This window comes from Patiria miniata, unplaced genomic scaffold, assembly GCF_015706575.1.
Source record: "Patiria miniata isolate m_02_andy unplaced genomic scaffold, ASM1570657v1 HiC_scaffold_23, whole genome shotgun sequence".
Classification (NCBI taxonomy): Eukaryota; Metazoa; Echinodermata; class Asteroidea; order Valvatida; family Asterinidae; genus Patiria; species Patiria miniata.
The window spans coordinates 4,945,879-4,969,176 of NW_024037062.1; the positions used below are offsets into that span (position 1 = coordinate 4,945,879).

Here is a 23,298-nt window from a genome sequence, read left to right on the forward strand (position 1 = left end):
CTTTCACCTCTAAAACAGTATTTAATGTTAATTTAGAGGACCTGGCAAGTCACTGCACAGCCCTCCTCACCAGCTGATGACAAAAACTAGTGCCTGCTGGGCTTCAAGGTTCTGGGGCGCATGGAGGGGTGGGGTGCTGAAACATCTCATGAATGTAGGTGATAAAGAGACCAAAAACCTCTCTCGTGGAAGGGATATCTTCACCCAGGAACAGAGATGTTTGATATTCTGGCACTACACCGACAATATCCTGATTTTATGTTATTTGTGTGGCCTTTAAGTCGCAACTACTTTAATCCCTGGGGAAGGAGAGGTCACCTTTACTGCTCTTGGCCCTCAGTTTGACATTGATTCAGAGTTGCTGGCGCACTCGAGGTCTGAGGCAAGATGCGAAAGTTACCGTACGTACGAAAGTCCATGATCCTGTCGACGCTGAAGTTCAATCTTGGTGGCTGTATAGGGTTTTGTGGAACATCGTAATAAATCCATCCCATGTGGGTGCAAGGAGTGTTTCTTGTTTTGCCCTAAATTCTATATATGCCCAAAATATTATATATACTTAAATGGAGCGAATGTTCTACTGGTGGCCTCAGTTTATATCCAAGGGCGGATCTGGAGATCCAAAATAATTTGGTTAAAGTGGTCGGAAAATTATTGTCTCAGATTGCACCACAGAACATCTAGAATCCAAAAAAATTCGGGGCGGCCCTGAACTGCACCCCATTTCATAATTCTTGGACCCCTATTTTTGGGTGACCATTTAATAATTTTTTTGCCCCCCCCCCCCCATCAAAGCGTACCACAAGTTGAAATCGGAACCAAAATACAGAACAGAGGAAAACAATTAAGAAAACAATCTTTAAACTTCGGAGAAGCATACGTGGTAAGTTGCTTACTCATGTCATGGGTCCTTTGCTAAGGACCTTTTGTTTTGTTTCCCTGACAAACTACAAGGCAGGTTTAGGATTATAGCCAACCAAGCGCCTTTATTGAAATATTCTGTTAGACTATTAGCTCGTGTAGATTTGTGTCAAATTTTAAAGTTCAGGTTCTGAAGAGTTGTTGCTAAGGATTATGCGGCAGCCGCTGCTAGACAACATACAAACTGAAATTATCCTTATAATGATCCCGGAGGTGAGATATCTAACATCCGCTGGGTCAGTAGTACGTACGTTCTGTATACACAGTCCGTTTTCGACTCGACGGCTGTTGCATGTCCTAATCACTGTTTATGTGACGTCACTTATTTGTTCCTGGTATCCAGGGCCACCGCCAGGTAACCATAAGACTAGCCAATTCAAATAGTTACAAAGCTTCCAGTTAGTTGGTAAATTTCCACCAAATGAAAATGCAATGGTGGAATAAGGAAATTATAATGATTACGAGGTCACTATTGAGGGATTTGACACCAGACTATGCAATATCATAAAACAAGGATTTCATAGAATGCGCATTCAAACTTTATTTTCAAGCACATGTATTCACAGGATGCAAAACAGAAAGCAATTCATACACGTTTTACAGGCTTTTGCTAACACAATATAATTACATGCACATACACAAATCTTGTACAAAGTATACCAAGTATACAAAGAGCTAACAAATCATATTTTAAGTCCTTAACATTTCATTTTTCATTCTCCACAAGGTAAATGTGTGATTTTGATCAAGTCATGAGCTTGAGGAAAAATATTTTTATCCAATGAGCAGAAGACCTAATGATGACGTGAATAAAGCATACGTACAATATACACTCTGCACAAGTATCTCTCAAATGGTGAGAGAGAGTGAGAGATATGAAAGAGATATGAAGGACACTTTCTCTGCAGAGACACTCTTTTCCTCTGCAAAGACAATCTACTTTCCTCTGCACAGACCAGACAGGTTTGTGAACATTCAAATGAGAAATTGGTTGTGTATCCTTTTACATGCATGGACCAGTGTGAGCAGGCACTCGGGGGTCTGCAACACTACAATGTAGCTGTCGTAGATAGGCTAGACTACGCCATCCACTCTTCTGACACAAAGAGCCTATGCAGTAAAGACACACAGTACAAGGGACAGTCTGACTTGAGGCTAGGCACATTCTCAGACCTATGATTCTACCTCTAACATCAACACAAGTTATTTTGTTTTTAGTTTTACAAAGCAGTCACCTGAAGCCAATTTGATGACGCTACTCAGTAAAGGTAAGTGTAGGTTATCTCTGTTTGTTGCCTGTGAGTGGCTCTTAGCCATTTCTGCAGGGGACATAAAGTTGCTGAGCAATAATTGTTTACTTTATAGTAGCTCCATGACATTTGGCTTCAGTAGCAGCTACATGTACATGTCATCATGACTTGGCGGCCTGTTTTTGTGCTACCATCTCCCTCAGGTTACTCTCGCTATCCTTGAGGGTTCGCTCCAGGTACGCCTTGTTGTTCTGAGAGAAGAAACAAATGGAGTCAGTGTTAAATAATAATAATAATAATAATAACGGAGTCTTATATAGCAACAATTAGGTACTCAAGGCGCTGGAAATTATGTCAATTATTAAAGAAAGGTAACTAAAGTTTATGAGAGATATGAGACCCATTATGTAGCACCTTATAATGGTTTACAAGGTGCTGCGGCGCACATTACTGCCACTGCCAGAAACACCGGGGCAAACCCCGGTTATATGTTTTATATGTTAAATATAAATTTAACACGAACGTACATGTGAACGTGCATGTGTACGTGCAATGATTCCTAACTTTTGGTTTGATGACGTCACAGCATAAGTGTGCCCATCGTCAATAGACATTATTATTTTGGCAACAATGATCCCGAATAGGTATCGAATGATGGATTTAAATGTAAAAATGCAAAATAATTGATCATTTCCAAAGTCTCCCTGCAACAACTTCCGGTATGATGATGTCATCATTATGAACTTTCAAAGTAATATTTTATTGTTCAAAGAATGTATACAGGCACTTTAGTAAAATTGTTAAGATTGGTTTTTAAGTTTTTGGGACGATGGCACACCATGACTTTTTGAGCTCACCATATCTCACTGAACATTTTCTGAATTACTATTACTATAGTAAAATGCTTTCGTTTTCAAGTTACATAATTCACATATCATTGCACTTCCGATAACCCCGGAATTAAAGGTCAAGTGGTTCTGTGCACGGGAATCAAAATGTTGCCCAAAGCAATGTCTACCACATCGCAATAAATGAACACGGGTAATTAATTCAGTTAAAGAGATACATGTATAGTTTTAAAGTATTTTGTTAAATTTTGACCTTAAATTGCTTGTAATTTGATGTGTGATGACGTCAAGATGACATCAGAATTTACCTCACATCTTTGGAAAAGGATTCATGTTTGTGCAGAGTTTCATTATAGCTTGCTTTAATATCGACACTTATTAAGGTATTTTGAATCCACCAAGCTTTGACGTTCCTCTAACTCCGGAAGTAAAGGTCAAGCAACTTCATGTATACATGTGACAAAGAAAGTTCATCAAGGCATGGTCTATCAGATCACAAAGTGTGAAATTCATCGTTTTGTTTATGAGTTATGATTGAAACAAAAACGGTCCCTTTTTAAACTAAAATCACTTGTAATTTGACAGCTGATGACATCATCATGACGTCACACTTGTATGCACACCTCTGAATCAAGATTGATGTTCATACCAATTTTGAAGTTCATGCATTGTTCCATTTGAAAGAAAAGCAGTGGAGAAGAATTGTCAAGATAATATAACCACAGAACACTACTAAAGAAGAACAAAATAAACATCACAAATTAAAAGGAACCCACCCAAAAAAACACAAACAAAAAACAAATCTCTTTTTGGCAGGGATGTATAAAATGAGTTTAGGAAGGAAATTCAAGAGAAAAACTAGAATCTTCTGAGTACCTGTAGCTTCTTGATTTTATCGTCGGCTGCCTTGACCCTGCCTTCTAATGTTTCCTTTACTTTGGCAATATCTTGCAGAAGGAACCTGCCAAATAAGAATTAACGAAATAAATAAAACTGAAAATGGATAAATGCAGAGTCTTGAAAAATAAGTTAGCCAAAACTGCTGAAATCCATGATGTTGATGATTGCCCATGTAGTTATAAATTGAACACGAAAGCTTGATATCAATTTGACGCTTCAAGTTTTGAAAAGGGAAAAATAATCCAATCTTGATCAAAATAAAAAAAAAATTAAAAGAAGAAAATGGATGGATTTCTCTAGTACAGTTTAAATGGTAAATGTTCGACTTAAGGATTTTAGGAGCTTCTAAAATATAGAAATAATTAAAAGTGTTGACAAAGAATCCTGTCTGTTTGAGCTAGCAACACAGGCCCCTATTACATGTAATATGAACAACCTAGGACAGGGGTTGTTCCTAAAAACTGATCAAATTGCATCATCGCAAACCCTCCATTGGTAAGTTACATTTGTACTTCTTTTGAACAATTTCACAATACTTTTAATATGATGTTTGCCAAATAATGCCAACAAAGATGCAGGCATGCAACTGGGAATTTAGAAAAAAGTGAGGAAATTCCAAACCACACAAGACTTTGTACAGTGTTTTTCAATTTGTAATGGCATTCATGGGAAGTAAAAAATGAGGACAACAGCAGATCCGAGGAAAAGTTGCATGCCTAAAAAGATGACACTGTTTGCTTTTAGGGACAAAAGCCTTGGTCTCAACTGTGCATATTATATGCACAATGAATGGGACCCGGCATGCCTCTTCACCCTGCTATGGATATATCTGTCACAAACCATCAACAAATCTATCCACTTCCTCTCCCATAGTACAGGCTGGTCCCCTATGGATCACACCGTATTATAACTGTCACAGCCTGTTGAAGGGGTTTGATAGATACATGTAGGGTGACCATTAATAAGTACTGCTACAGCTTGTGTAGCAGCCATTTTCAAAGGCAATGCCTTTGTTTGGCTGGAATGCATGAGTGAACCGTTTGTGCCTTATTGGTTCATTATTGACAGGCACTCACCAGTGCTGACCCACCACATCTATCAATGTCAGTCAAGGTATGGTACAAAATTACCACAGACTGTCAATTATACCAATATGAGGCCAGTGTACAGAACTGTTAAAACCTGTCACCTTATACACACACATTTTGAGGTACAGTATAAGGAAGTGACTTTGCATTTAATTTTGTAAACATTTAGCAAATATCTTGAGAACCGTTAAACGTTAAGCCATTTCACAAAGGCTGAACCTTCCAAAGTATGTTTCTAGTCGAGCATGTTTATAGGCCTATACATGTCCATGTGTTATACATGTACATGTGTATACATGTGCGTCACTAACAATCAGCATCACCAACCTTAACGGGAAATTTCACTTTTCATCCGGATCGTAAGTAAACTTCAGTATAACCATCTTAATTATCGATGTCTACTTGTACCTCAGGTGGCGTATCTAGTAATTTGGAGGCCGTTTTGAGGGTTAAATCTAATGTTTTCGTTGGGCAATGTTGTTTTTTTTGGTCAATGATAGAATTGTGTTGCTCGGCATATAAGGATTAGCTTGGACCCTACTATCGCCAGACCACGTCCGAATGTTAAAGGCGATAAGTTAAGTCCAAGTTACTCGGACTATTGCACCATATGGAATCTACAGAATAATTAACTGAGAGTTCAGAATTTAATTGGCTCTAGAGGGTGTTTGAAATCATTTTACTTAAAAAAAATTCGAGAGTACCAGACATATTTAATCGTATTAAAATAACCCCCATTTATTTGGTGTCTCTCTCTTTGAGGTTGGGACAATAAAAGGGATGGCGATTTTATTCTTCGTTTATTTTTTAAAAATACCGCATGGCCTACATTATTTTGTGTACTGTTCTACTCTAGAATATAATATTTCGGAATATATTTTGACATTAAAGGCTGTAATTAATCTTGATCATATTCATTCATATTCATAATAAGAAAAACCGAGCATAATTCATATTAAATTTTCCCCTGGAATATACAGAAGAATTAACTGAGCGTGCAAACTTTAACAAGCTAGGGTTTTTGAAATCGTTTTGAGGCCGGAAAAATAAGGGGATGACGATTGTATTCTTCGTGACTTCGTTTATTTAAACCTAACGAACCTGAATCCATCAAAATCCACCCCCCTGTTTCGGGGGATTTCGGCGGATTCAAGATACCTTCATATTGCACAAACTGGGGGATTTTGATGAATTCAGGATTGTAAGCCTAGCGGAACTGGCGGATTTTGATGGATTCAGGATACCTCTATTTTGAGCTGTTGGGGGACTTGATGGATTCAGGATCTCAAAAGTTTAACTCTTTTGTAATGTTTGTGGTCAAGTAAATACTGCTGGCACTAGCCCTGCCAAGTCTGTCACATACTGTACAAACATGTACACACATGTACTGGGTGGACTTGCATGGAGGGTCACGTGCTGGAGGAAAGATACAAATAATGCGCGAAAACGTGACGAACGCAACGCTGTTTAGGCGCAAAGAGCACCATGTGCATCGCTAATAATTATGTGTGCGCATCGCGTAAATACTCGGTGCGCATTTCTAGCTTCGCGCGCATTGAGCTAGGTCACGTGCTGGAGGAAAGATACATTTAGCTCCATTACTTTGCGTTAATTTGTTACGCGCCTACTAGAGACAACCAAAATGGCGGAGATTTATCACACAGTGAATGGGCGCGTGTGGACGCGCTGCCGATCTACCGGTAGTCTTTTCATTTTATCTATGGTTTACGGGCTGAAACACGCGCTAATGTTTTTCACACAAATTTTGTGCACGAGATGTATTCACTTTGGTACTCTATGCTGGGGTCACCATGCATTGGTGCATTTTGATGGATCCTATGCAACAACACACATCACAATTTTCATGCGAGCATGGTATCCTGAATCCGTCAAACTCCACCACAAATTTAGGTGATGGATTTTGAAGACTCTATGGAAAAAACATGCTGTATTTTTGTTTATGCCACCATGGTATCCTGAATCTACGGTGGCCCACAACTGTCACGGCAAAAGCAAAAGTGCCGCGGCAAGCGCAACAGCGCCACGGCAAGCGCAAAAGCGCAACGGCAAAAGAAAAAGCGCCGCGGCAAAAGAAAAAGCGCCACGGCAAAAGAAAAAGCGCCGCGGCAAAAGAAAAAGCGCCGCGGCAAAAGAAAAAGCGCCACGGCAAAACAAAAAGCGCCGCGGCAAAACAAAAAGCGCCATGGCAAAACAAAAAGCGCCGCGGCAAGCGCAAAAGCGCCACGGCAAGCGCAAAAGCGCCACGGCGAAAGCAAAAGCGCCACGGGTTTATTGGGAAGGGGCGTAATCATACATGCCGCTACTACATCAAAAAATAAAATGGGAAGGAGAATGGCCGCCACCAGGAATTCTTATTACGCACAGAAAGTGATTTTATGGCTGAGAAAATAGCAAGGAAAACCGGTCAGTGAAGCAATGTTCAGGGACTGATAAATCGGCGATATTAATTTGTTGTAGGATTCCAAGATTATTCCAAGAGAGTTCCTGCCGTGATTCAGAGTTTATAAAGGAGAGGGAAAGTAGGACTCGCTATATCAGCACCATCAGGGCCGTTCCTCATTTCTTTACATTTCGTGGGATGCAAACAATTACGAGGACGGGAGGCTCTGTGAGCTGATGCATTTTTGAAGACATATTTTCCCTTCCGACTAGCATGCAGAGAAGAGTTCCGTTAATTTGAGCCTTTTTTCACAGGTGTGTATACCAGTGTAGGCACGCAAGTGAGCTGCCCAGAGTGTATGAGTTAAGTTTTTTTTCTTTTTCAGTATATCATACACATCTAGGAAGTCGATTAAGGCTCTCCTGCAGGGCTGCGGCAGTGGGTGGGTAAGGCTTGTCAACACGTAACTCGCCCGCGGGCCCATTAGGTTAGAAATTCCCAGAGAGCGGGAATTTCAAAACTATTCTCTGAACGTTGCTTGTACCATGCTTGCACTGACCGGTTTTCCTTGCTATTTTCTCAGCCATAAAATCACTTCTCAATTCATGGTGGCGGCCATACTCCTTTTCTTTTAATTTTAGATGTAGTGGCGGCATGTATGATTACGCCCCTTCCCAATAAACACGACTGACCTTGCTCTATGAGATAACTAACAAATCGAGAAATGGATCGTTCTATTAGACAGTTGCAACGCTTTCGACAGAGGAGGTTAGGTCGTGGATTTCATGTAAGGAACGTAACACAGGCGAAGACTTTGGATATAGAATAAGAAAGAAATAAATTAACTTAAAAAAGGGGGTGGGGGGTAAGGGAGAGACATCAAACAAAGGAGAAGTGTTATCGTTCAGATGCACAGTTCTAAGCTCTTCTATGAAAATTTGGTGGCTCTGAAAAGAGCCGTTTGCTTTGTTTCGAGTGAATACGGAACTATTTGATGCCGGAAACAAGCCCTCTTTCTGCCCTGCAGGCTGATTCTGCGATGATGTGGAAGACTGTCCACAGGGCAACTCATCATCGCTATCGCTAAGCATCATGAGGTCTTGTTCAGCTTCTTGGTTTCTTGAGCCGGGGGTGGGTGGGCCAATGAGTTCTAGGTTCTAAGTTAATTTCTTTCTTTCTTATTCTATATATCCAAACTCTGGGCAGCTCAATTGTGTGCCTACACTGGTATACACACCGGTGAACTCATGGGCGTCGCCAGGATTTTTTCTAGAGGGGGCAAAACATCTTTTTCCCAAAAAATTCTTGTATTTCTGAACAAATTCTCGATTTCTCAGTTTTAGACGGGGGCAGGGACATTTTGCCCCCCCCCCAACTCATTCAATTTACACCACTATGACTTCGCGCATCTTTTTCTTTTCTTTTTTTCTCTTTTTTATTCTTTTGCTGCGGCGCTTTTTCTTTTGCTGTGGCGCTTTTTCTTTTGCCGCGGCACTTTTTACTTTTGCCGCGGCGCTTTTGCGCTTGCCGTGGCGCTTTTGCGCTTGCCGTGGCGCTTTTGCGCTTGCCGTGGCGCTGTTGCGCTTGCCGCGGCGCTGTTGCGCTTGCCGCGGCGCTTTTGCGCTTGCCGTGGCGCTTTTGATTTTGCCGTGACAGTTGTGGGCCACCGTATGAATCCGCCAGAATCCATCAAGACTCTTGCTGGTGGACTTTGGCGGATTCAGGATACCTCCAGTATCTACACTGGGGGATTTTGATGGACTCAGGATACCAGCATTTTTTGCATGACAAAATTGGTGGATTTTGGCGGATTCAGGATACTTAGTAAAGTAAAAGAGCCCCAGGAGTTAGGGTTACAGAAAATGTATGGCCTACAATATTTTGTGTAAATGTACTTGGAATATATTTTGACATTAAGCATTAAATGCTAGTGCTGTATTAAATGTGCCCCTATTCCAGCCGGGAAATAGAAAAGTGTCTCATAAAAAAATATACTATTGTCTGGAAAGAAATTTCGAGACAGTGATTGACAGGCGACCTTCAACACTTATACATTGTATATCTTTGTTGATAAGCAGCCCCAGGTGGAGTTACTTCTGGGACATTCATGCTAACAAGCTGCTAGCCAGTGAGAATTTCTTTGGCGAATGTGAACACTTATAAACAAAATAATAAATTTATCAGAATCGATCAACACATTTAGCGCCAAAAGAATGAAAACATTCTCATCATCTCATGCTCATGCATGTCGCTTAAGAGATTGGTTCCCTTGTAGTCTGAGAAAGTTCTTAGCGTGTCAGTCAACAGATACATGTAGCAATACCTGGAAGCATTCCAATCTTGTTACAAACTGAAGATCGTGCCCAAGAATTTTGAGCTCAGAGAAATTATCGCCGGCGTGCCACGTGCACGGCGGGCTGTGATGTATCAAGTGCGTTCAGCCGTGATGCCGACTGCTATGCTTGTTTTCTTCCAGCGCTGCACTATGTGCCGCACGTCTGTGAGCACAGGGAGGTCTTTATGGGGCGTTGTGCGGCTCTCTGTGGAGCAGTGAAGATAACAGTGCGCTGATACAATTTAATTTCTTTGTAAATAAAACTGGAGGGTAGATTGCGCAAAATACAAGGTCCCATTTTCAAAATTTGAGTTCCGTTTAAATATTTGTGAAAATTTCTAAACGGATTTGATTTTTTTTCGTTTAAACGTTTACACGTGTAAACGTCACATCCATAGTCTAAAACCCCTTGAAAGTTTTTGAATGAATTGTTACATTCCTACACACTACACAGAGACTGTGGATAATGGGAGGATTCACAAAGACTCCAGGCAAAATGAAATGCCAACAGAGTTACGTGAAGAGTTGATCCTACCCCTCCAAGATCATTCAAAATCCCCTGGGATGTGAGCCACTAACTTAAGAGCCTTGATGCCCCTTCAAAGTTGGAAGTCCTAAGACTGTGTGCCATTGGGTGTGGTGGATTCAGTGAATTTACTGGCAAAAAAAGTTGTCGATGTGATTATTGAATTAATAGGCCTATACATGTAGAAATTGCAATCACAATGTTTCTACTCACATTCGACCAACGCCTTCGTAGACCCTTGTGCTAGGAGGTAGTTGCGAAAGTTCACTGTCTGTCAAACGGGCATGGTGCTGTTGCCGTCTCAGCTGCTCGATCTGGACATCAGCAATCTTCAGTTGCTGGGAAGTATCAATCATCTTAATCTGCAGCTCCTGAAAAGCCTGTTGTACAGGAAAAAGAATTACGGCTATTAATCCTGATCTGGCTCAGTAAGGTTGATTTGCATTGTTCCCGGCTGATGATGGATTTTGCATTGGGGAGATTACATGTGATTTACACCGGGTTTTGCCCTTCATCAACAAAGTTTACAAGCACCATAATCCCAAGTTGTTTGAGAATTCCTACAAATTGAATTTCAAGAGGGAAATTTTGTCATATCTATCCAGGAATCATGCCAAACTTCTTTACTTCCATCTACATGTAATAGTGACGAACAGGCCAAGAAAGCATGCTTCCGAACCAAAGGTTGCAGAACAGTCAAGTTGATACACAGGCAGTCTAATGCTAGCTTGGATTATGGCCTATTAACAATCAGGAAAACCACATTAAATTGTAAAAAAAAAACTCCTGACGTCAATGACATTTAGCATGCATCACTGTGTGGCTCACATTTAGTCAAGTATATCCCCAGTGTATTACAAACCTGGTCCATTTTCCCTCTATCATCCCAACCCAGATTGAAAGATCTCTGAAACAAACCCTTGCACAATGGAACAGCAATATATACTGGGCGATTTGGCAGATTTTTGAAGTGGATATTTTTAGCAGAATTTTAACATGGTCTTACAGTCATCCTGCCATGTAAGTCAGGTAGTAAGGTACCCACTGGTGGGACTCCTACCATTTTGCGCATGCGGAACTCGGCTACTTCTAGTTAATTAAAAGGCTGTAGCTCTACTGAGTGGAGCGCTGGAACTTTGGTATCCTCTGTACTAGCGCTCCATCTAATAGGCATACTTTGATGACTGGTACACGGTATGCAGGGTTGTAGCTAGAAAGTTTTTAGTGCCGGTTGTTTCGGGCTCACAGGCCAACCGAGTAATTGTACATGTACATGTATATGTACTCGGTTGGCCCATTATGAGATTCTATTATTAGGACATTATGAGATTCTATTAAAGTTCCTGATGTTAAATGCAAGAAATTAAAGAAACATATAATTTGTTTACCGTTCATTTTTTTAAATTACCAGAACTAGGCCCATACCCCCCCCCAATAAAGTTCTGCTTCCGATTACATTCCTTTCAAAAATAGGGCCGGTAGGTCAGAATTTTGTATTTGCACATTTGTTTGTGCTGATTGAATGGGGTAATTTGCGCATGATTTGGGCCCGAACTATTTCTATTTGTGCTACGAAGCTACACAAAAATGGTCACAAAAAGTGATAAAAATTTGCCTCAATTAACGTAAACAATATTTAATGTCGATTATTCTTTAAAAATAACGGAGAATTCATGTCTTGCACACCACTATGCACAACGCTAGTTACGACGGGAAACTGGCCTTACTGTCTGTATATCGCGTGGAAAGCACAGTAGACAAGGGGCGTGAGCAGCGAGAAAGCACTGTGTATCTAGCGGGCGAAAAACCACATGCTGCGGCATGAAATTTCGCGAAACACGCTGCACTGTATCGCCTCGTGTACGACCAGAACAACCTCGAAATAAATTCAAGAAAAATGAAAAATACAAACACAGAAAAGGGAGGTAAAGTTCTGTGAATACACTTGCAGAATTCTTCTTTCTCCATCGATGTTTACGACCATTTGTACGACCTGTACTGCAGTGTTTAATTTATACACTATGTTGTCAAATGCATAGACTGGTTGCTGCCTTTCCATCACGCCTTTAAATGTAGTGCGCGGCGCGGTGCGGCGGGAACCAGTACAGCAGCATTGCAAGCAGCGCATTATGGTTTTCATCACCGCGATAGTGAATTGTGAAGGGAACTTGGATTTTCTTTTCAAAAATTGCGCATGTAAGTAGAAAAATGACGATTTTTTATTACAAAAAAAATGTGTTCTGTGTCAAAACTCCAAAATCACCATGTAATGCAGCAAAATTTATGCCGGCCGGCAAGCTTCATTTTCACCCCGAGTGCCGGCCGGTGATTTGGAATGCTGACTAGCGCCGGCAAGCGCTGGCCAGCGTAGCTACAACCCTGCTGGTATGCATTTTGTGCAAACCCTCGCGAAGACAAAAGGCCCCCAGAATACAAATGAGAAAGACAGTTACCCTGGACAGATCCACACATTCATGACATTCCATAAGACCCCTTAAATTGTTCAAAAAAAACCGGTAATTTTGAAGGAAAAAAAGAACAAAATAGTCTGATAAACTTACCACTCACAATTCATGTGTCTGCCCAGTTGTGCCAACCATTTTATTGATCGATCGAGCGCGTGTGTCACGTCACTTTCAAAGAAAAACAAGTCGCGCTGAATCAACAAGTACAACTGTTTTGTGAAGTGATACCGGTATTTAAGTGCACCGTGCCGTATGACAGTATGGGCTTTTGGCGCAATTTACGTCTGGTGCCATGTCGTGGAAAGGGACTGTGAGTGCCTTGTGCATGAAACGTGTAATGTGCGAAACAATCATTGTCTTTCCAGGTCAGTGCACTAGATGAAAAGTCAACCCACTATCGGTGCCTGAAAGTGGGTATGGTACCCACATACATCCCCCGCACGTATTTTTTGATTGTCATCATGAGGCATTGCATTTGCATAATTAACCACACAAAATGGACGAAAGCCGAGGAAGTGGACGTTTTTTTATGAACAAGCCACCGAAATCATCAACATTTTTCACATTTTTTGTTTTACCTGTTTCAAGTCGGTCATTAACTTCGTGAAATGACTGCTGCATGGTTATGAAGTACATGTATGTAAGTGGAATCTGGGTTGGGATTTTAAGGGAAAAAGGACCGTTTTGTGGAGGCTGGTTTTTTAGGGTCTCTTAAGATCTTACTTTTACAATGTACGGTACTTCAAGTTTATCAGAATATTTTGTTCTTTTTCAAAATGACCAGTTGTCCGGAACAATTTAAGGGAAAGGGGTTGAGTTGTCTCAATGGTCGAGTTGTCTCAACGGTTGAGCTGTCTCGAGTCGAGTTGTCTCAACGGTCGAGTTGTCTGACATTCTCAGGGTCCGCAAGTAACGTTACAGTATCGTCAGCCCTCCTAAAGCTACGCGCTCCTATTTCTACGCACTCATGTTTATATTTTGCAACGCATGCATCCTAATAATGACGTACTTTCACTCGGATCGTATCCTTTGATGCACAAACTTTAACCAGCAGCCGAAAATACGTGGAATGCGAAGGTTTTACCAGGAAATCAGGCAAAAAATGAAAAAAATCAGCTTTTTACAACTTCATGTAATTACTAAAGTAATGCAGGCAGATGCTTCCGGGCCTGCAGAAGTTGAAAATATGACCGTACAGTGTCTTTGTTGGTCTCCCACTCTTGTCAGTATTATAGTTAACATGTCATAGCTAATACTTTGCAGTTTCTAGGGGTGTAAATCTTACGATGCAACCAAAAAGACACGTTTCTTATATTATTTTGGATTTTTTTGGTCATAACTATTAAAATCTGACATCTTTTTCCGAGAAAAAAAATTTGCTGAAAATCAACCATGTGCTTAAGTACTACATAACATTTTACTAATTTAAAAGATTCTCTTAAAATAGCACTAAAAGCAATATATTACTAAATGTACCATTAGGCAAATGTTAGGGAGACACCTTTAACCTTATCGTTTTTTTTTTATAATAGGGAGACACCGGTCATTAGGGAGACACATAACTGTCTCCCTAATGGCACAGCCCCCCTTTAGAGGCAAAATATTACTGTCGCAAGGTTATATTTGTTGCTCGTGGTCTAATAGTAAAAATACTGAAATTCGTGGGAAAAGGGCAAGGGAATATTAAGTTAGGGCACATTTAAGTTTGACAAATTTTGTGCACAAGTCTATGGGAAAGTCTCCCTAATGACCCATTCTCGGTAATTTATTATAACTTTTAGTATATGCCGTGGCTATATTTTTAAGTACATTGTTTTTGCAATAACCCTTCCAGCCAAAACCTAACAAAACCACCCTTGTGAAACAACGTTCTCCGGCATTTGTTGCTCATCCTATACACCTGCGGTATTCATCAATTAATTATATAGGCGCACCTGCACGCAGTTGGCCATGTCGCGTCGCCGCGACACATGATCGCATGTACACCTCATTTCCCTACCCCCAATTTCCCACACATGACCTGAATCCTGCAAAATCCTCCAATTTTTTTCATAGTGTTAAAGTGCCATGTAACCTGAACCCTGCAAAAGCCTCAAATATTACTGGTCACCACTGCCTGAATCATATAAATTCCTCCAGTGGGTTGATGGTCAATGTTTCACCAAATCTTGGTTAAGTTTTTGGGTGGCTCAGAAACTTGACTTGCACAACATCTGCTTGTAATGTCAAGTTGACATCATTGCCTTTAAAAAAAAATTAAAAATTAGGACAGTGTTTGTCTTTTTTTGTCCTTTTTCTTTTTTGTACTTTTCAACAAAATACAAAGAACTGAAAGGTTTTCTTTTTTTCTCTTTTTCTTTTCCGGTTATAAACTGCTCTTTCTCGTTGGAAATTTCTCTTCTAAATTTTCTTTTTCTTATCTATTTCTTGGTTTTCTTCTTCTTCTTTGGAGGCTTGGGGCTGCTGATGGCTCAGGGGCAGACTCAGTGGTGTCTGAGGTAGATGTTGCCGTGTAGTGATGGGTTGCTGCCATCAGGAAGTACATCACAACACTTTTTTTCCACCAGTACTGTGACTTCCAGGAGCACAAGTAGTAGGCACGGAGCTGATCGCCTCTGTCCACCCCTCCCATGGTGGCGATGTAGTCAACGGCCTGAGGGGGAGCTGGGATGGTTTTCGACTTCCTCCGGCCACTCTTATCTGGGACTTTGCACTGGACGTTGTGGTTCTCCGGGTCCTGCCATCCTCGATGGGCCGAGGACAGCACCATCATGACCCTGCTGTCTTTCCATGCTGTCACAACTAATTGACCGCTCTGTCTGGAATAGAAAGTGCCCCTCTTCACTTTCTCATCTGGCGTAATCTCCCTGTGAGATCCTTGGGCAGGCCTCGGCTGTTGCTTTTTACTGCTCCAGTCAGGTAGATTTGATGGGCTAGCAGGGTTCTGGCCAGAGGGATGGAGGTACATATACAGGCGGTCAGTGAAGACATGGTGGTAGCGGCCTCGGTGGTGTTTCATTACTTTGGTCGTGATGTCTGTCATCTTCTTCTTCCTCCAGGGGTGGGCCATGAAGTTGAGGACGGTTCCTGTTGTCGACTCTTGAAATCGACCCGGATGGGTTCCAGGGGCATACAAAATGTCTTTATGCCAGCTTTGTATCCTCGATACCTCACCATGGCTTCATCGACGGCAAGCTCTCGCAGGGCCTGATAGCGGTTTATACAACGGCGTCTGACTTTGTTCCAGAGAGGCTGAAGGGGGTACAGGGGGTTCTTGCGCTTGAAGCTGCGCCGCCTTGTCTTGCTTCTTAGCAGTGCCGGGTCTTTGTCTGGGTCGTTACAGGCGAGGTGGGTGTTGAGTGTGTCAAATCTGTTGCGAGACATCGTATTGGCAATCATGATGTTTTGGAGGGCAGGGTGCTTGGATCAGTAGCCATGGTAGTTGGGCAGTTTGTTCAGGCCCATTGGTAGGTGGATGCCAAACCACGCCCGAATCTCCTGTATGGTGGTGGTTGACTTCCATGCTTCCTGCAGCGTGAGATTTGTCCACTTGACGATGGACAGGAGCAATGAAAGAGGGAAGAATTGAAAAAAGTGATGGAGACTCCGGAGATTCACTTCGCCGAAACTTAGGCCCTGGTGGTGTTTACCCCCTGAACGGTCTCACAAAGACGTCTGCTAGACTCCTTGTCCAACCATGCTCATCTGGGGGGGGGGGGGGGGGGGAAGTCTGGCTGAAGCACCCATGGTGGATCGGGATCGTCATTGGAATCTGGATCCAGCTATTTGCCTCTTCTGGTCTTTGGGGGCAGTGGTGGTTGATGCCGTTGTGCTGATACCTCCCTTCGTGGAGGGGGTTCCGGGATGTCACTCCCCATCTCATCCTCGTCTTCTTCCTCTCCTCTTTCATCCTCCTCCTCAGCATTCTCCCACTCCTCATCTTCATCCCCCTCTCCATCTTCATCCTCCTGGTCGTCCTACTCTTCCTCGCCGTCTGTCTCCTCCTCATCCTTCTCTCCATCGTTCTCTTCTGCTACGTACTCTTCCTCAAAAGCTGCTGTCAACACACTGGCCGTCTTCTGATGATAAGAACACACAGGCGTTGTCCAGGAACTCCTCCTCCGAGCTTTCAGACGTCTCTGCTAGTGCCCTGTATGTTCTGCCCATCCTCACCCCAGCTTCGATGGCACTCTGCTGCACTGCCTGGCGTAGCTCAGTTTTCTTTACTGCCCGCAGTTGATCCTTGTGAAGTGCAGAGCTGATCTTCTTCTCCTTACTTTTCCCTGTCGACTTCTTCTTGCCACGCTCCTTTCCCCTGCTACTCCCTGCAAGATCGTCATCTCTCCCCTCTCCTTGGCGTTTCTTTCGCTCTTTTCTCCCTCCAGATTTCCCCATGATCGTCTTCAGAAATACTCCCGACTCTTCAGTAGAAAGAGACTGCTGAAGGTTCTTGGCTTCGCATGATGTCATGATGACTCATGTGCGAATGGGAACTGTCAGTAATTTTCAGCCCTTTTTATAACTTCAAACTTTGTTGTTTTAGTGTCATTCCGTGTCAATTCAACACGATTTTGGACCCGACCTTCACAGATTGAAACGATATTTGGTGTGATGATTGGCTTATATGAGAAACCCCCAGAACTGAATTTTTATGTAAATTGGCTCATTAGTTTTTGAGATACGGGTCAACGAACTTTTGACTAATTAGCATATTCTCCGAACTTTAAATACCTGTATCTAAAAAATTATAGCGCCTACAAAGCGAAGTTGTACATCATATTAAAGCTCTTTGAATGGCCTCCATTTCATAAAATAAAACCAAAATCGTAGCATGAAGCACAGAGAAAATGCATAACGAAATGACATTTGACCGTGAATTACGAAAATCAATATGCTTCAAATTTTGTAATTTTTTTTCAAATTTTTGTTTATGATGTCAGCAACAATCTTAAAAAAAATTGGGATGGCCGCTCTTAAAGTTTTTAAGTTATGATTTTTTAAAGATAGCATGTCCAGGAAGAAACCTGATTTACATATTTACATACAAATGTACATACTGCATGTGCACGTTGACCTGTACATTGCCCTTTACAGCCCAAATATGTTGTGTCCATTGCTTATGCAGCATTTTGCTACATGTACATGTAGCTCTAGATAGTGGCGTAACTATGGGGGTAGCAGGGAGGAGTCGAGGGGGGGGGGGTCGGGTGGGGGTGGGGGGGGGGGCACGTGTCCCCCAGTAGATGTCCTTACACCGGTGTCTAACAGCCCTCCCCCCTTTAAAATCTTGAATTGGAAAAAGAAAAACATATCATTTGGCCCATACATACATACATGTAAATCAATTGCCCCATTATTTTGAATTCAGAGAGCTCCCCTTGCGACCGTGAACACGTTAAATTTCCGACTCATGTTTGAACAATGCGATGTGGCGTGCCCAGCGTTCCTTCAATGGTCCCCGTATCCCGAGTGCGATTCCGTTACCGAGCGTGATGCATCGATTATGATAATGAGTATACTGGATTTCGTTTGTAAACACAAGTGCATTTCAAACAATGCTTTGCTTTAATATGTGCCCGACTCAAATGTCGATATTTTGGCTGGTCTCGACTCAAGACCAGCCAAAATATCGAGACCAAAGGGGACCGAGACCGACTTTGTACACAACCGCTGAAGTAGTCCCATAAATGTGACGGAAATACTGGACTACCTCCGTATTTAACGTCACACATCCCACATGTGCTATATGCAAGGAGGGTCCCGTTGCTAGGGGAGGCGAAAATTAATTAAAGATCGAAATTATTTTGCAGAAAATCAACCCAGCTATAGTGTGACTGCTAAATAGCACAAAATTGTTAAATTCGGTACCTTCAGAGGTCTAGTTATCCAAAAGTCATGGTAATTCGTCAAAGAATTCAGACGGTTTTGAAAAAGCATGGCGTCTCTGATATTTACCAGACTGTTTCCCGGCCTCCTTAATTATAGTCAAAAGGCCAATGGGGTCAGGGAACCAGACAAGAGCTTTAATCATCTACTGAGCGTGCATCAACTTTGGCAAAGCGCACCGCGGTTGTTGCCTGTCATTCCAAAATCTTTGTTCGCTCGTACCCCCCGCCCTGCAAACAGGACGCTGGGATACTCTAATGAATTCACGCTCTGATTGGTTGGATTTTGCGTGACCTGTGACCTGCGCGTCATCACGGTCATGACTCTGCAAATTTTGAAACGGCCGTTAAGACTGACTCCTTACTCTTTTATTCCAGTTTATAGAATTTTTTTTGTTGAAAAGTGTAATAATGTAGGAAATTCTGTAAAACTTATCTGTGCAGTAAATTTACAATTCCCATCACTTGCTCAGGCTCCGTTTCGAATCACGAATGGTCGGATTGCATTATGCGATGCTCAAAATTTTGTCCACATGGTCCGCAATGAAAAAGAAAGTCGTCGTCTGCAGATGAGTCAAATTGGCTGCCACAAAAGTTTCGTGCCCATAATTCGCACACGAACGGAAAACGTCATTCTATGGAGTCTCCATTGTGTCCTACTTCTTAAAACAATGTGGATCGATGTTTGTTGAATAAAGGATAAGTTTATGTGCATAACTTTGGTCTCTACTGTAGTTTGATAAACTAACTTTTGTTTGCCATCCGACATTGTTACTAAATACACGTTTGTTTAATGTGAAATAAATGAATTTCTTTCGATTTTTGGTAAAAACAACTGCATGCAAAATATTTAAAATCATATCATAATTGAAAATTTGAGGTAAATAAAAAAAATCCACAAATATTATAATATACATACTTTTGTCAAAAGTCTAAGAAGCTTAAATCCTATGCATGGAAAGAGTTCCGAGAATGTTTGTTTTTCTGAAAATCAACCGTGTGCCAATTACATAACATTTTACAAATGTATATATAAATTCTCCCAAAATAGAAACATTTGCAATATAACTTTAGTATGACGTGGCTATATTTTTAAGTACATGGACGAATATATATTTGAAATGACCCCTCCATAAAAAAAATAACAAAACCACTCTTCTGTAACAATGTTCTCCGGCATTTATTGCTCATTCTAATACACCTGTGATCAATCAATCAATTATACAGGTGCGCACGCCTGCACGCAGTCGACCATACCGTGGCCAATCGTGCCGCCTCGACACATGGTTGCATGATACACATCATTTCAATAAAAACAAAAAATAGGTATTACTATTGGCCTACTTTTTGGGTACTTTAAACATTATGATTAGGTCTTATTCCGACAGAAATATATTTTAAGGCATATTCATTCCAACAAACAAACTCGGTACCGAAAACTAGGGCAGATTTTATGGATGGAAACCGGTTCAAGCTAGTTCCCGACTCCCTTTCATCGTTCGAAATGCATTTGTGTTTACAAACGTGATCCAGTCTGCTCATTATCAAAATTGATGCATCGCGCGCGCTCGGTAACGGAATCGCACTCGGGATACGGGAACCATCGAATGAATGCTGGGCATGAAGACCACATCGCAATTCAAACACGAGTCGGAAATTTAACGTGTTCACGATCGCGAGGGGAGCTCTGGGAATTGAACAGGAAATTTCACTTTTCATCCGGATTGTAAGTAAACTTCAGTACAACCATCTTAATTATCGATGTCTACTTGTACCTCAGGTGGCGTATCTAGTAATTGGAGGCCGTTTTGAGGGTGAAATCTGATGTTTTTGTTGGGCAATGTTGGGTTTTTGGGTCAATGACAGAATTGTGTTGCTCGGCATATATAACCATTAGCTTGGACCCCACTATCGCCACTCCATGTCCGAATGTTAAAAAGGCAATAAGTTGGGTCCAAGTTACTCGGAAAAGTCAGTACGGAAATATGCTAGCCCTAATTTACATTCTCTTTGATTTCTTTCAAATTACTTCTCGGAAAAGCTTTTGATTTCTGCATAACTGCATCGAGAAGAAAGGCGATGTGACGATGGATCATCGACGGTGATTTGACGTCAGTCCGTGTTGTGTGAAAAAAAAAGATACGAGGCGAGAAAGCTAGTTGGTTGCGCGAATACTGGGAAGCGCGAATTTGGGGCACCGAACGATATACATGTAGCCCCACTAGTGTGGCCGTCGGTATGCTGCGCTGAACCTTAGGCAATTCAGCCAGTCAGCGCAGCTTACCGACGGCCACACTGACCCGGACGTAGCCCCATAAATGTGGCCTATTTACTGGACTGCCTCCGTAAACATAGGCCACACATCCACATGTACAAAAATCGTGTCGACGGAGCCAAATTTTGATTTTCACATTTAGGCTTAGTTTGTAGGGTTTTTTGCTTTAGAAGCATACTCACCCTCTTTACAGGCTAATCAGAAAGTGCTGCCTTTTTCAGATGTCTAATTTTGTGAAATTTCATGTTGAAATTTTGATACGCAAACGTGTAAAAATGAATCTGGAAATTTCACGAAAAATATACATCTGAAAAAGGCAGCACTTTCTGATTAGCCTATACAGAGGGCGAGTATGCTTCTAAAGCAAAAAAAACCTACAAACTAAGCCTAAATGTGAAAATCAAAATTTGGCTCCGTCGACACGATTTTTGTACATGTGGATGTGTGGCCTATGTTTACGGAGGCAGTCCAGTAAATAGGCCACATTTATGGGGCTAACCCGGACGATACACAAACGCCGGAGTTCGATTGAGGACTGAGAAACATTTCCGTTAGGAAATACTTAGAAAATTGTCTTGACTCTCCATTGACCTTGTACACAACCGCTGAAGTGGCTTCAGGTTGCAACACAAATGGAGGAAATGATTTTAAGTTTTTAATCACCTTTTTCAGCTCCAGATCGATCCCACCACCAGGACCCGCCATGATGAATCGTCAATTGTATAGAGGGCGCACTGTACTTTGAAACCATTGATCTCCGTCTGTGTATACGTATATATGGAGATCAATGTTTGAAACCATACGTACGGAAAATTAAAACGGTCGAAATTATTTTTTTCTGCAACCAAGTATAGTCAAATAATGATGAGCACGCCTCAATGGTAACGGCTTTTTGTTGTGGACTTATTTGCTGTTACAAAAAGTCAGCCCTTATTATCAATATTGATAAATTAATTAACGCGTGGGCCCGGCCTTTAGTTAGACCATGGCCCGGCGATCGAAGCTTGCGCACATGACCGTGTAAAACTTGTTTACAAATACATGTAGGCCTACATGAGCACACAGTCATGGAATGAAAGTCTCTGAAACATTTTAATGCAAAAAGCCATTCGTCTGAACCGTATAAATATAAAATAACTGATTTTTTTTAAGAACTCCTTTTTTTGGGGGGGGGGGGGCGTTTCATAAGTCCGACGCCTCATAAGTCCGAAATTTGAGGCGTCGGACTTAATATGAGGCACACAATTTATTTATTTCGCCTCATAGGTCGGACGCCTCATAAGTAAAAACAAAACCAAACCCAAATGTTCAAATGTAGGAACCATTGTTTTAGTGAAGTTCTGCATGTAGCACTTTCCAAAATCTATATATGATTATGAAAGCCCCATTCATAAGCTTTCTTTTAGTACAAGAATAATTCAAATCACTCATGTACTTTTCAAGTTACGGAATTTAAACACATTCAACCACCGTTTTAAGGTCTGTCCACGGATCACTAAATAAGTTCAGTGTTCTTTCAGCAAAACGAAAACCAATCACAGAGGGATGCATGTGAATTGTTTTTGTTTTGCTGAAAGAACGCACACCTTTTTTTTGTGATCCGTGGACAGAACTTTAAAACGGTGGTTGTGTTTAAAATTCCGTAACTTGAAAGTACATGAGTGATTTGAATGATTCTCGTACTAAAAGAAAGCTTTTGAAATGGGCTTTCATGTCCTTGATTTTGAAAGTGCACATGCAGAACTTCAATAAAACAAAAGTCCCGACATTATGGGTTTCGTTTTTTTTTTTTACTCACCCTGTAGAGCTATATTAAATTACTAGCGCGTTAACTTCATGTTCGAAGAGATGCGCCATGCGCCCAGCAGGCATCTCTTTGTACATGAAGTTAGCTCTCCAGTAATATAGCTGTATGGCATATCACGAAGCAGATCAGTCCGCCGGCGCAGTTTGTGGCGCAAGGGTTAATGCTACGGGCGTAAATAATTACACATTCGAGGGGGGGGGGGGGGGGTTGAGGTTGGTTGGTGCAACCCTTAATGTTAATGTGCAATTAATTAAAAACGGCTGTCGGACTTATGAGGCGTCGGACTTATGAGGCGTCGGACTTAATATGAGCGGACCCCCTTTTCACGATTTAAAATCAAATGAGTAAAATGCAGATGTGATTTTCTCCTTTTGCTGACTGCCGAATTTGGAAATCAGGTTTTTGTTTGTCGGAGCAGCAGAAAATCAGATCAAACGCATCTTAAGTTTCCCATTTTCGCATGGCGAATCTTGGATGTTTAGAGGAGAGTGTTGAATGAACTCAGAGACAATTAAAAGGGTCCAAATTCCTGAAGCAATGAATCAAGATTGTTTGACGAACATTATATCAGGAATCTTTAAGGAACATTGAGATTTT

General features: G+C 41.5%; 1 protein-coding gene across 4 annotated transcripts; it reads right to left on the minus strand.

Annotated features, from left to right (window-relative positions):
• Positions 1-1,423: 1,423 nt before the first annotated feature.
• On the minus strand, positions 1,424-21,636 carry LOC119731220 (prefoldin subunit 1-like). 4 transcript variants are annotated; one of them, XM_038204303.1, is made up of 4 exons: positions 21,558-21,636; positions 10,483-10,649; positions 3,896-3,980; positions 1,424-2,422 (listed from the first exon to the last, which is right to left on the minus strand). In XM_038204303.1, the coding sequence occupies exons 1-4, from the start codon at positions 21,597-21,599 to the stop codon at positions 2,333-2,335; spliced, it is 384 nt and encodes a 127-aa protein (XP_038060231.1). In that variant the 5' UTR covers positions 21,600-21,636; the 3' UTR covers positions 1,424-2,332. The 4 variants fall into 4 exon arrangements, with proteins under 4 accessions (XP_038060231.1, XP_038060232.1, XP_038060229.1 ...); XM_038204304.1 differs by lacking the exon at positions 21,558-21,636 and adding an exon at positions 12,831-12,881; XM_038204301.1 differs by lacking the exon at positions 21,558-21,636 and adding an exon at positions 12,182-12,279.
• Between the last annotated feature and the right edge of the window lie 1,662 nt (positions 21,637-23,298).

Coding starts and splice junctions, on each gene's coding strand:
- LOC119731220 (XM_038204302.1), bottom strand. CDS start 12,092: ATGCCGCAGCATGTGGTTTTTCGCCCGCTAGATACACAGTGCTTTCTC. Junction 10,650..11,996: donor TTCCACGCGATATACAGACA/GTAAGGCCAGTT, acceptor CCTGTACAACAG/GCTTTTCAGGAGCTGCAGAT. Junction 2,423..3,895: donor ATAAAATCAAGAAGCTACAG/GTACTCAGAAGA, acceptor TTCTTCTCTCAG/AACAACAAGGCGTACCTGGA.